Below are 13,006 nucleotides of genomic sequence, written 5' to 3'. Positions count from 1 at the left end.
TTTTTTTTTTAATGATGTTCATTGGGGCAAAGTCAGCATCTCTACAAACTTGAGTTTTCAGAATCTGGAGACTTGCACTCTGCACGCTGATGTTTCAGGGATCTATTTTCTAGAGAATTGATTGGTTAGTAGGTGGTGGTTTGGCACATATTGATCTTTTACCTTGAACATAACCTGCAGGTCAGGTCTGCAGCATGTTACTGTGGTGATGTACAGTACTGTGCTAAGAGGCAAACCACCTTCATAACCCAGAAAACACAAACCTGAAGTTCACCCATCAAGCCCGAAAGGCCTGCTTTAGGGCCTCAGGCTGTGAGCGCAAACACAATGTCAGAGTTCTTCTCAACATGTGTGCACAAATACATTTTTGCCATGAGATGTCACCACAGCAGTCAGAAACAGACATAATGTGACCAGCTGAGGCCCAACGTCCAACAACAGTAATGATTTAAGGCATCTGCAAGTCAAGCACCTGTAAAACAAATATTATACATATAAATTTATATATAAATGTAATTAACACTGAGAGAATGTAAATTAATATACACCTGCTATAAAGCAGTTCACCTTTCGCGGCCTTGCTGTTTCACTGATTTTTTTTTTGTGCAATTTTTTTTTTTTACAGCGCACTGTGTTCTGCGTCCTGATTGGCTGTAGACCATTGTCAAAATCTCGCGCCGTGTCTCCTGTACAGTACAGAATGCGTTCAGCTTTTGAAATTTACATAAATCTTCGATCGCTAGCAGCGTGACTCTGAAGTGCTGTACTGTATGTTTGTAAGTTTTCTCCCCAACAAACACAACACTGTCGATGAAACGTTTGCACCGTCAAAGGCTCCTGCAGTAGCTCCCAGAAGGCAGAGGAAGATGCTAAGCATCACACAAGAAGTTGGACTTCTGGACATGCTAAAGGAAGGTAGAAGTTGCCGTATTTTTCAGATTATAAGGCGCATTAAGCGAAACAAAACAGTCAGATAAGTCAAACTTTACTCAACTCATTCTTCTTGCTTCCTCTACTTCCATACCATTGACTCATTAATGTTGAATTCTCTCACAGCTGCTCTATTCCCATGTTCTGGACCTGAAAACAGGGTTTGATCTTTGGTTTCAACCTATAATACTGGACTTATAAGTCGAGTGATGACATCAGCAGCACGTATTTCTGCGAATCAAGCTCCTGTAGCCAAATCTTTACTTCAGAGACAACTTTTAAAAAGTTAAACATAAATGAACGAGCTGACGTCTGACAGCTGCGTAATGTTTGTTGTTGAAGCCTCTTTGTGCTGGGTTGTTTCTGTTCTACTCTGTCTCGGATGATAGCGCCCTCTCCCCGATGCCGGTTCTGTTTTAGGCCTCTTCCTGTTAAAAGTGAGTTCTTCCTTCCCACTGTCGCCGAGTGCTGCCAACAGGAGATCATCTGATTATTGGGGTATTTTCTCTCAAACACTGTAGTGTCTTTACCTGATGTTAGAAAGTTTCTTGACATGACTTTCACTGTGAATTGCTGTCACATAACCTTTACTGTGTGGTGATGAGATGTTGTTAATCTCCTTCCACCACATCCCAAAGGTGCTCTGTTGGACTCATGATAGAACATTTTGTAAAAATCTTAATGTCGTTAGCGTTTGCTCATGCTTGTATGGTTAATGAAAACTGGGGTGTCTTCCTTTAGCAAACTGTTTGTATTGTAATCTCTGCAATATTCTGACCACCTTCAATTTTCCCTTGGAGTTACCTCCACATATTAAAATGATTAAAAAAACACAAAAATTAAGCAAAAACTGAACAATTTTAAAAAAGGAAAGCAAAAAATGAAAAAAGCAAACTCACTCTGAACCCAAACTCAAACCAGCGACTGGAAATGAATTAAAAACTAATAAAAACCACAAAAACTATTATAAGTCTTTATCTTGCACAGCGTGTCCAGGCTGCAACGTCACAAAGAGGGAACTCGATGTTCCTGCTATGGAGAAGCATCCGGAGACATTTTCCAGGGTTCTCGTGTGAAAACAGCTTTAGTTAAATATCAGGTTATACACTTGGTTTGACCTCGCGAGTTCAAAAAAACAAACTGAAGAATATATAGAAAACTGACACGAGTCCTCTCTCAGCTGTTTGAATACTAAAGCGAAAAATGTCAACATGAACTAAAAATAGTTTATTTTTCAGTCTCTTTTTGTCCCCTGCGCGCCCGCTCTCACGTGCCTTCGTCGCCTCCATTAAATGTCAGTTTCGTGTTATTATGTATTATTAATAAGCAGAAAACAGAAACTGGGGCATGTCTTAAACAGCTAATAAAAACGGCGACGTTAAAACAAAAGCACACAAACCGTATTCACCTACTGAAGGGGAGCGTGTGCGCATTTTGATGTGGCACAGCAGTGACACAAATAACATTTTCTAGATTTTGTTGTGACAAAAAAGAGAAAAAAAAATCCCATCTCCCATTGTTTGTAGAGGCTCAAAGGATTAAACAAAGTCAACAGTGATGGAGAGGCACTGATCTTCTGAAGTATTTACATTCGTGTTTTTTGTCTCTCCCGCTTCCCCCTGAAGGCGCGCTTCTATATTTTTCCACTCGCGGGCTTCGGTCTTTGAGTTTGTCTTTCTCCGGTTGGGTAAATGGCAGCCTCGGCGACAGACAGGTGCTCTCCATCATGCGGCCCCAGAGGGGCTCCGGCACAAGACAAATGGGTCTGGAAGCGTGGCCCCGCCCCCGTTCCACCTGGCTCGTGTCATGCGGCGTCGCAGCGATGCCGCGTCGTGGACTTGTAGCGTTACCGCGAGCCCCGGCGCGTCCCGAGCATCCAGCAACTCATCACTCACCACAAAACAGCGGAGACGCGGAGGCTGAAGTAGACAAGTTTATTAATGATAATAATGAGGATGATGAGGATGATGATAATATTAATAATTAGTCATAATTATAATAACGTTAATGTCATAATAAATAGAACTCTTCATCTGAAGCACGTAAAGAGAAGCATACAGAAAGAGAAAAAACAAAAACACAAAGTTCAGAGTACAGAGCCAGAGGAGGGGGCGGGGACTTCTAGAGACATTTTTTTTTAACCTTTCAATATATCCATTTAATTTTTTAACATTTTTTTAAACTTTATTTAACTGGAACATTTACAAAAGGAGAAAGAGTTAGATTTTAAAAAATCCTTATAAATAAATTTCGTCATTATTAGAACAAAATACAAGATTTCAGGGAGTCAGAGGATGTTTTTTTTTTCCTTTTTTTTTTCTTTTCCCCCTGAAAGGACAGACGGGGCAGGGTTGGGACGGGAGAGGAAAGGAAAGGCGAAGGTCATTATGTACAGAACACCAGGAATACAAAAGGGGACCGGTCAACTCACATACTAGAAGGCTGGGGGCGGGGCAGGGCGGGGGCAGGGCAGGGCAGGGGGGATTGGGATGGTAGCACTGGGGCGGGTGTGCTGGAGGCGGGGACAGGGCAGGGGACTCTCAGAGGGGACATCCTGCTAGTGTCACAGCTCAAGCAGTTGTGCTCAGGAAGATCAGGACCAGTTCGTTATACTAAAGGCATCTGAAGGAAGGAAGGAAGGAAGGAAGGGAGGGTCACTTCAACCCCACCCTTACACACACACCCACCCGCGCTCCATCCCACTGTTAAGGCGCAGGCTGGAGTTTTAGACAGAACAAATGGATGCAGATGTAAACTTGGAAGTTCAGACTGTGCACCAGCGGGCAGAGACAAACAGCCACAGTTAAAACGACCCCAAAAAAACAAAAACATGTAACAAAAAGTCCCTAAAAATTTTCATGTATCCTATAATCCAGACTTGACCACTGGAGTAAGAGACATTACAAACATCTAACTACTCAGATTACATCATTTAAAATGTAGTAGATACTTTTCATATTGACACGGATCAAAAGACTTTTTTTTTGTTGTTTTTTAACTGTTCGAGCACAGCTCCCGTGAGGCTTGGTGAGCACGTTTAAAGGAAGCTTTGTTCACGGGAGCTGTTCTCAGTCAGAAAATGTGACAAGATAACTTCATGCAATGAAAGCTACTAGGACAGAATTCTACCCGTAAGCAGGATGAGCTCTATTCTTTACACGTACCAGCAAAAAGTTATAAAGGACGACATTTTCTCTCTCACTCAATCTGTTTTTTTTTTCAAGATAATTCAAAAGTTGGCCAAAAGTCATCTGTAAAGCTGTTTACACGCTTGAATACTAAAGAGGAAGCGATGTACCCACGTTGTGTGCACACGTGTAGCGTCGTTGCTTTAATGGGCAGGAATGCAGGTGAAAATTACCTTGAAGCTCCGGCTCTAACGTGGTGTTCAGACCAAACATGAAACAGAGTTTCACTTTGTGTGACTCTCATGAATGCGGTTGCTGGTTTTGGATCGTTTTGCAACCCCTAAATATTCACCCCAGCAACCAACGGGACGCCCGATTCCAGATTTCCTCTGAAACTTTCTCCAGACTCTCCCCCCCCCCCCCCCCCCTCGGATGCTGAGTCAGGTGGAAGCAGCTGATTGGCTTTAACAGCACAGCTTGAAGTGAATTTCTCGCTGAAACCCCGCGGCTGTTTATTTGCCTCTATTTTCGCCTCACCCGGTGCAAATCAGTTTGAATTTGCACCTTTTGCATAGACTGTGTGTATCAAAATTGGTCTGAACACGTCATTAGATTTAGCGATGGTTTGGTGATATTTGCTCATCATAGTCATGTAAGTTGTCCGGTGTGACGTAAAAACTCTGTTTTCATTCTTTGTAAAACTTTTTTTTTGTTTTGTTTTTTTTAGTACAAGTTAGAAAAAAAAGAGGGTTGGGTTAATTTGTAAATGGAGTCATCACTCGGTTTTCCCAGCGGAGGGGCACCAACGCCGTTTGCAGCACATGTAGCAGAGCAGCATCATGGAGTCGAGGCGTGTCTCTATTCTAAGTTGCTAAAGTGTTTCTGAAATACATTGCTGGAATACTGAACGGTGACCACATCGTTAGTTATTTTATATATCGCTCTAAAATACTGTGTACTTACATATCTATAAAAGAATACTGGCCCATATAAATCCTCATCAGAATGTCCTGCTGCCTAAACACTGGTGTGAGCGCCGGCCTCGAAAATCCAGCGGACTCTAAAGAGAATTGCACGAAATCCCGAACTAGTCTTACTAAAACTACGACGACTACTGTGACTAATGTTGTTCAGAGGAAAAACTAGAGAAACGTTATGCTGACTGTGAACCACTGTACTGTAAAAATTCAAGTTAGCGGTTAAGAACTAAAACCGTGGCAGCCTAATATATTACATGCACGTCTGCATCGCCGCCCCATAGAAATGCTATATATTGACCTCTGACATCGAACGCAATAAAAATGAGCAGAGGTGCAGTGTAGTATCGTGAGAGTGTGTGTGTGCCAGATGTATCTGCAGAGCTTCGTTGTTGGCCAGAAACCATTAAAATCCCAGCAGGGAGCCACACTGTTGTCCTTTATTACCACGGAAACACACACTATAGTTTACTGTGACCTGAACCCACACACACACACACACACCTCTGCTGCCACAAATACTCACTAGAGCACCAAATGTGGATTAATCAGCTGCTGGAAACAGTCCCTAAGTAATGCACTTCAGTTTGAGCAATGCTTACAAAAAGTGTAGCGGCCAGCTGCTTTCTCGGTTTTAAAGGGGACTTATTTTAGTTTTATATCATATATGTGAGAGATTGCTGAAGCCTTCGTTTAATTAGGCGAACGTGTGTTATTGTAATCCCTGTGAGCTGAAAGCTTGAAGCGTTGGATCTCCTTACACGGTCGTCTCGAGAATCTCCCCTGTCCTGAAGCTCTGGGAGCCAATCAGAAAAAAAGTAGGATTTTAAGAATCAAAGCGCCAAAAGGGCTTTTCCAGGAGCGGCGTAACGAGCCAGGATACGATCGATACGAGCTTTTTAAAATGTGCGAATCACACATAATAGATTCTTCTCTTCAGTATAAACCAAGAGACACAGTCAAAGTGTGGAAGTCAGAAAAACAAGAAAAATCAGAAACAAACTTAGATTTTTTTTTGTGATGAGATTTGCTGACAAAATTAAAATGCATAATAATACCAGTGTTATCCGTTTAGGTTTTATCAGCTAGGAGTTGACTAGAAGAAGTAGAGAAAAGTGCTGTCTACCCAGAATGTGCCTATCACACATGACATCAAGTGTTCTTGTTGCAGAATGCATAGATATTTCAGTGGACAAAATCCGAACATCTGACCAAAACCTAACGTTCGTTAAAAAACAAACGACAAACTGTGGCTCTTTATCGCTGCTGATCATGTAGTGACCATTTAAGTTTCCCCCTTTTTCCTTTCAGAGAAGCTCTGCTTTCCACAAAGTTGCCATCGAAGTAAAACTCCAGCCTGCTCCTGCGTTGTTTCTGACCTACCGCGGGTCTGTAGTCCCGTAAGTAGGCCAGAGGAACCGCGTGACTCTCGGAAACAAACCTACAGGTATGAAGACGCTAAGCCTGCGTGTGATCGCTGCATGGGAGAACGAATGACCGACTTTACCCCAATTAGACTTCACGACAGTTAGTTGGCATGATATAGATACTCTGTAATATATGAGAAGCTGTCTACGGATGAACAGAGGTCGCGTGGGTAGGAGCCCTGATTTAGAACAAGTACATTTTCTTTTTTAACCTGAAATAAGATGAAGTTAATCAAGAAGTGTGAGGTGAGATTTACTGTACAGGATATTAACAGTACACACTGTAGTTTTGTACAGGAAGTCAGGAGCTTAACCTAGTCTTACCGTCTTGTAACAACTCACACAAACCACTACCAAGTAGTGTACCCTGAACTCTCAAACAAAGTTGTGCTTCACCCGAACCCGCTCGCCTCTGATAAAGTTTCTCCTCAGGGCCAGCAGGTTGTTTCCAATACGCAATAAAACCGCCCGCCCACCAGGGTCAGCGCGAGAGCAGCGGCTCATAAACCGAGGCAGCTGCCGCAGGAAGCCGCGAGCCGGGCTTCATCAGCGAGGCTCGTTACGTTAGCGGGAGAGCGAGCTCTACCTCAGCGGTGATGAGTGAATAAAATCTGGGTCACGTCAATACACATCCGGGCTCCGCCGTCATCACCGAGTCCCGCTGCCTCCTGATCAAAGAGCACTGAGACTGTGTGTTCAAATCATGCTTTGGTTCAAGTAAGAAAAGAAAAATCAATATTCATAAACTTTTTATCCCACTAAACCTCGCGCTAATTAGCAAGTGTTGGAGCTCCGGCGTAGGGCCGGAATCAGCGCAGATGTGGTTCTTTTTGTGAAGTGTCTGAAAGTGGGATGTGGTGTTTTGCTCAGAGTGGGGCACAAAAAAAGAGGGAAAAAAGCAGTTTGGGGATTTGTGTGTGTGTGTGTGTGTGTGTGATCCTGCCTGTGTGGTTAACCTGTGTGTGTTTGTGCACAGTATACATTTGCTTGTGTGGTAAACGTGGGATTGGGGGCGATGTCGGGGGAGATCAGTTCACACTATCACCGTCACACTTTCAATCATATAACACATGATCACATGTTACAGTAAATATCAGGGACATATTTAGTGGGAGGGGTCTGATATCTATGTTGGGGGCCAGAGGCTTTCCTGCCCACCCCCTCTATTCCCTGACATCACCACAGCCCATATAATAGATATGTATATATATTTATATACAGAAAAAGAATACATACTTATTGGACACCCTAGACATTAAAGTACATTCAAAAACTGAACCAACATTCTTGATTTAACACGTTTACAGTGATTTTTCCTGATATAAAGAATTAAGGTTTCGCTTCCACCAAATTAAAACTTTTTTTTTCCTGTTTAAAACTTTCAGTGCTGCAAAAAAATACAAAAAACACACAAATAAATATTCTCAGAATACACGGACAAAGAAAAGTTGACATATTTCAGCCCTAGTTCCTCGATTACCGTTGGATGGGCACTACTGTATTTCTATAATGTTTTATCTAGCGACATAAGTCTATATGCCTCAGGCTTGTGTTTTGGTTATGCACCTGCTGATGTAGTACGATGGGATTATTCGATTATAATTCAATTTGTTACATGGACGTCGATGAGTTATTCTCGTCAGGTGGAAACGTGCATCCTTGGTAGTCGTACGCACCTTATCGTCGCGTTGGTCTGACAGTTTGTCCGTCGGTGCGGAGTGACGCAAAGGCTTGGGCTCGGAGTCTGGCAGGTGAGTAAAGTCGGCGACTTCTGCGCCGTGTTCTCTAACTAGTCCTTAGTCAGTGACCTCTGCTGGGGCGTGGAGAGGGGCAGACGGGGAGGCTCGGCTTTACACCGTCTCACCGTCCCGCCGTGGCTCACCCCCCCACTCCCCAACGCTGTAAACCAGTGATGCTGCCCATTGGGGAGGGCGGGGATGCCCAATGGTGCTGCCAGGAGGAAGTGACATCACAACAGTATCCACGGGGGACGCTGCTAACGCTAGGCGCTGCAGGCCAGTGACACCGCAACAAGGAGGAAAGAGCGTCATCACCGGCCCGAGAAGGAAGGAAGGAAGGAGTTTTGGGGAGGTTGGAAGGAAGAAGGCGGAGCAGTGAGACCAGGAGGTTGACCTTTGACTCCACCCACAGGAAGTACAGCATAGAAAGTGCTTCTGCCTGGATGCCGAGCTCTCCCTGCCACCTTTTCTGTTTTGTTTTTGTTTGTTTTGTAACATTTTTTTTTCAAACACGACCTCGGCGACAGAGCAGTGTGCCACAGAGAGAGGAGGGGGGGCGGGGCTCCTCCCTCCTCCTTCCTGCATACCACAGAATCAGCATCAAGGGCCAACTGTTCATCTCCCTTACCAAAAAACATAAAAACAGATTTGTACATATATACTGCTTTATACACACTTTTTTTTACCATTGTAAATCACAAAAGTATAGAAAAATAAAATGTTTTATAATAACGGGACACTTTTCATTCTCTCTCTGTCTTTTTCTACCCGGCAAAAAGGTGGTCCCTGGTGGAAACTGGCTCACTCCGTCTGTCAAGTTTGTGGCTGGTTTGACACCACTGCCGCGGCGCCACTTTGTACGCCTCCCGTCTTTCCTCGCCAGCCTCAGTAGAGGGACTCCTCCTTGTCTTCTTCTTCTTTTGTTATTTTCTTAAAGCTAGTTCTCCTCTCTTCGTTGTTTTCATCTGTGATGTCCATCAATACTGAGTACAGCTCTTCATTTTGTATTTACTAGAAACAGGGGAGAGAAGCGGGGAGACTGGTGAATATGCAGAAAGTTATGTTTCTGATAGACATGCATAATGAGAGGTGCTGTGAAGAGTCAGTGTGCAGCAGCTCCGTGCAACTTTATGCCTCTCTGAGTAAGTTTTTTGGGGGCGAGGATCGTGTCGCCGAAGTTCTCTGAGAGAAACCAACACTGGTAAACATATGGAACAACGTATGGAGTAAACAACCCGCGCTCGCTTTAAAGCCCCCTCCACCCCATCTGTGCAATGTACACTAAAAAAGTTCAGAAGGTGAGGTTAAGACACGGCGTCGAAACCGCCGACAGGAGCCACGGCGTTTAAAACTCAACTGCGAAAAAGTTTGGGAGCTCAGAGACGACGGCGTCATTCGCGTTTCATCGCGCTCTTGTAATGCGGCATAAAAGAAGCAGGAGTAGAGGTCTCACGCCTGCCAAAACCAGAGCTACTGCTCTCCCCAGGATAAAGATCAGAGCGAGCTGTAATCGTGCGAGTGGAGATCGGCAGTTTGGCAGCGCAAAGTGAAAAGTCTCAGCGTATAATGGGGCCGGATGGAAGCTGGGGAGGGAGGAGTGTGGGTGAGGCGAGTGTCCCGGGACCCTCGTCGTGACAGATGCTTCCTAATTCACAGTGATCTTCAGCAGCTCTGTTGAGCTTCTGATGAAAAAATAAATAAATGAAAGAAGAAGAGGCTTTAATTTCAGAATGGCTTTGTAGTGCATCACCCCGCCCAGTCCCCCCCACCATCTCCTAACCAGCAGAGACAAACAGTCAAATCAGCCTCCACCCTGCACCCCCGCCCCAATCTAGCTCTTCCCAGAGAGGAACTGGCCCGACCTTTTCCTCTCCTCTATCTATTCTATACCTCGGATTTACTGAGCGCTCGCTGGGGACCCGCCATACAAAAATATCCACATGCGGTCTTACGGCTCAGCAGGGAGGGAGCACAATAGCGCTGGAGCTACATATAGGCCTCGCTGTCAGGCAGCCTGGAACTGGAAGGACTGCAGACACAAATATATTAATCACCCACGGATGTGAAGGATTCAGGGGAGCGGATGGTTCAGGCGTGAGAGCCTGTGCTGCTTTCACTCATAGTTTGTGAAGTCTGCTTAACAGTGCGCATGTTAGCTTTGAGTCCTGCGGACAGTTTGGGGTTTATTTCCTCAGATTTTAATCTGTTTCTGCTGCCACAGTGCAATGAAGGGGAGCGGACGCTAGTTTGGGTGTTGCTGGAACGTTACACGGACTAAACAGTCGCTGGATCATCATTAAGACAAAGGCAGAGTAGGTGAAGATCTTAAACACTGTCACCGCTACGGAAAATAATCTTTGGCTCCGGAACCCGCCCTTCGAAATCCGAGGTGTGTAATCACAGCTCAGAGGGGTTTGAAGCTTATTCATGCTGCTCATCACTAGCAGAAGAGAAGCTCGCAACACAGAACTTATCCAAGTCCTCAACACCTTCAGCTGCACGCAACCGCCTCCACAGCGGCATGTCATCAGGTAGCTAACCGACAGGGTTCATCCATCACATTTTCCCCTCACAGCATTTATGGTAGTGAAGGTCCTCAAAAACACCAAATACTCCTGAAAATAATCTTATGTCTAAGGTTAGAGGAGACCTGCTGAAACCAGCTGTGTGGTGTAGTTTCTGAAGCTTATTTCGGCTGCCCGTCATCAGTACACAAGTTGATGCAACAAGGCAACAAGTCTGCAACCGACCTGAGTGGCTCCCACGCAACCTTTTTCATCAGTTACCTCAGCGGTCCCCAGCCTTTTTTTGTGCCACGGACCAGTTCAGTGTCAGACAATATTTTCACGGACCGGCCTTTAAGATGAGGCGGATAAATACAACAATATAATAATAAACGCAAATTCACTGTGTAATTATGTAACTTTATTAGCAGCGTCCTCCTAAAATGCACCAACAACATTGAGCATAGCATCCTCCTCTCTGCCCCTTAATGATCTGGTCGTTATGGTAACGCCTAAATATTTCTTTCTAAATAACACGCACAACTACAACACGGGAAACGACACAGGGAAACCGAGTTGACGCTAAAAACCCTGACAACCATAAATTTCACACCCGAGCCTCAACTCTCGCGGCCTGGTACCAAACGACTCACGGACTGGGCCCGGGGGTTGGGGACCGCTGAGTCACCTGACCAAAACAACCAATCACAAGAGCTGATTCAGTCTAGCACCAACCTGTCAGTTTGTGGTGTTCACGGCCTTTAATTTTTGAGTTTATTGTGTTATTATATTTCCAGTGTGACACTACAGCTTCAATGTATTCATTTATTTTCCACAATTTATTATTAACCTTGTGTTCTACGTTACCCATTTCCTGTTTGGATCTTTGGATCATTTGAGCGTGATCAGTTCAGTCTGCCAACCAACACAACTTATAATCACTGGAATACACGACAGTGAACTCTCGAGCAGTTACATCAACTTAAATTGATAATATTCTAATTTTTTTTTTTTTGTCTCCCCGCTGTTTGATTTTGTGCCACAAAGGAGCAAAATTTAAAAAAACTGAAATAACAAGTGCGAAAGTGCTACACATAACTTGGGCTTATTCTACACTTAAATCTCAACGAAGCACGAATCATTACTGAAGAAAAGATCTGTACTGACTGTTACTGTTAACTGACTTTGGTTGGTGGGAAATTTAGACTGTGGTGAGAAAGTCTTAGATTGACAACAGCAACAACAACATCCATGTGTGAAGGCAGACATGATGATCATATAACTGCTTTATTCTGACACTCAGAAAACAATCAGAGGTTACTTATATATATGTCACATATTGACAACAAAAGAATTCATGAATAAAGAAAAGGCTCATAATAGTATACTTTTAGCTATGAAATTAACCCAAAAGAAAATTACTTTACACCTTTCAGACAATATATTTTCATTATAAAGAGAACATAGAATTCAAGAACAAGTTCAGCTGAATTGAAAATACACAGATGACCCCACTTCATATAGGAATACATATAAAACAGTTACTCAGAGAATTGTGATATAGTGTGTGTGTGTGTGTGTGTATATACATTTAAATGTATTTACAAGTACAGTAACTTTTTTGCTTGGTTTTCTTTTGTACAAATATTTTAGGTGGATTAATAAATTCACCTGCCAGCTTATCAGGGCTTAGTGAATACCTATAAATATAAACGATGGATGAAGAGTATTTTCAGCTGATATGTAAACATATATACTACTATTAATAAGTACCAACACATATTTGGATCAATTAGAGGTCTAGTTGCATATTAAGCTGGTTGTGGAATACAACTAAAGCAAACAAACCCAAAAATATTAAAGTGTTTGTATAATAAATTCACATTTAAGTTACCTTTGACTTACATAAGCATAATAAAAACGGCTCAGACCTCTACAATACTGACTGCCAGTTATTAATGTTATATCTTAACATTTAAGCCTTGATAAGCTGACACTGAAACGGTTAAACAATGCTTATTTTAACTTTTTCTGTAAACTGTTGACAAACCCGTGCAGACTGATAGGAGCAATTCCAGATGACAAGACTCAAAGTTGTCCCTGGAATAACATGACGGAGGGGAAAAGTGGATGTGCATCCCCAAATAAATCTCCATGTTCTCTTATTTGGACTGCACGTGCTCATGCTAATGCTTTGGCAAACCTTACATATATTATATTTTTACTACTATAAATAATTTTTAAAAATCATCAAATCTACATGACGAAAATCACTGAAACAAAGTTCAACTTACAGCGTAA

General features: G+C 43.2%; 1 protein-coding gene across 1 annotated transcript in view; it reads right to left on the bottom strand.

The window, feature by feature from the left end:
* Positions 1 to 2,850: 2,850 nt before the first annotated feature.
* The window catches only part of LOC100705667 (RNA binding fox-1 homolog 3), a 422,442-nt gene continuing 412,286 nt past the window's right edge, over positions 2,851 to 13,006 (bottom strand). Inside the window, exon 14 of the mRNA XM_025906457.1 lies at positions 2,851 to 9,212. Within this exon, the coding sequence (XP_025762242.1) occupies positions 9,210 to 9,212 (3 nt within the window). The 3' untranslated portion in view covers positions 2,851 to 9,209. The remainder of the gene's footprint in view (positions 9,213 to 13,006) is intronic.

Source organism: Oreochromis niloticus, linkage group LG4, assembly GCF_001858045.2.
Source record: "Oreochromis niloticus isolate F11D_XX linkage group LG4, O_niloticus_UMD_NMBU, whole genome shotgun sequence".
In the NCBI taxonomy this organism is placed as follows: domain Eukaryota; kingdom Metazoa; phylum Chordata; class Actinopteri; order Cichliformes; family Cichlidae; genus Oreochromis; species Oreochromis niloticus.
Note: the sequence above shows the minus strand (reverse complement) of the source record. Positions and strands in the feature narration are given on the sequence as shown.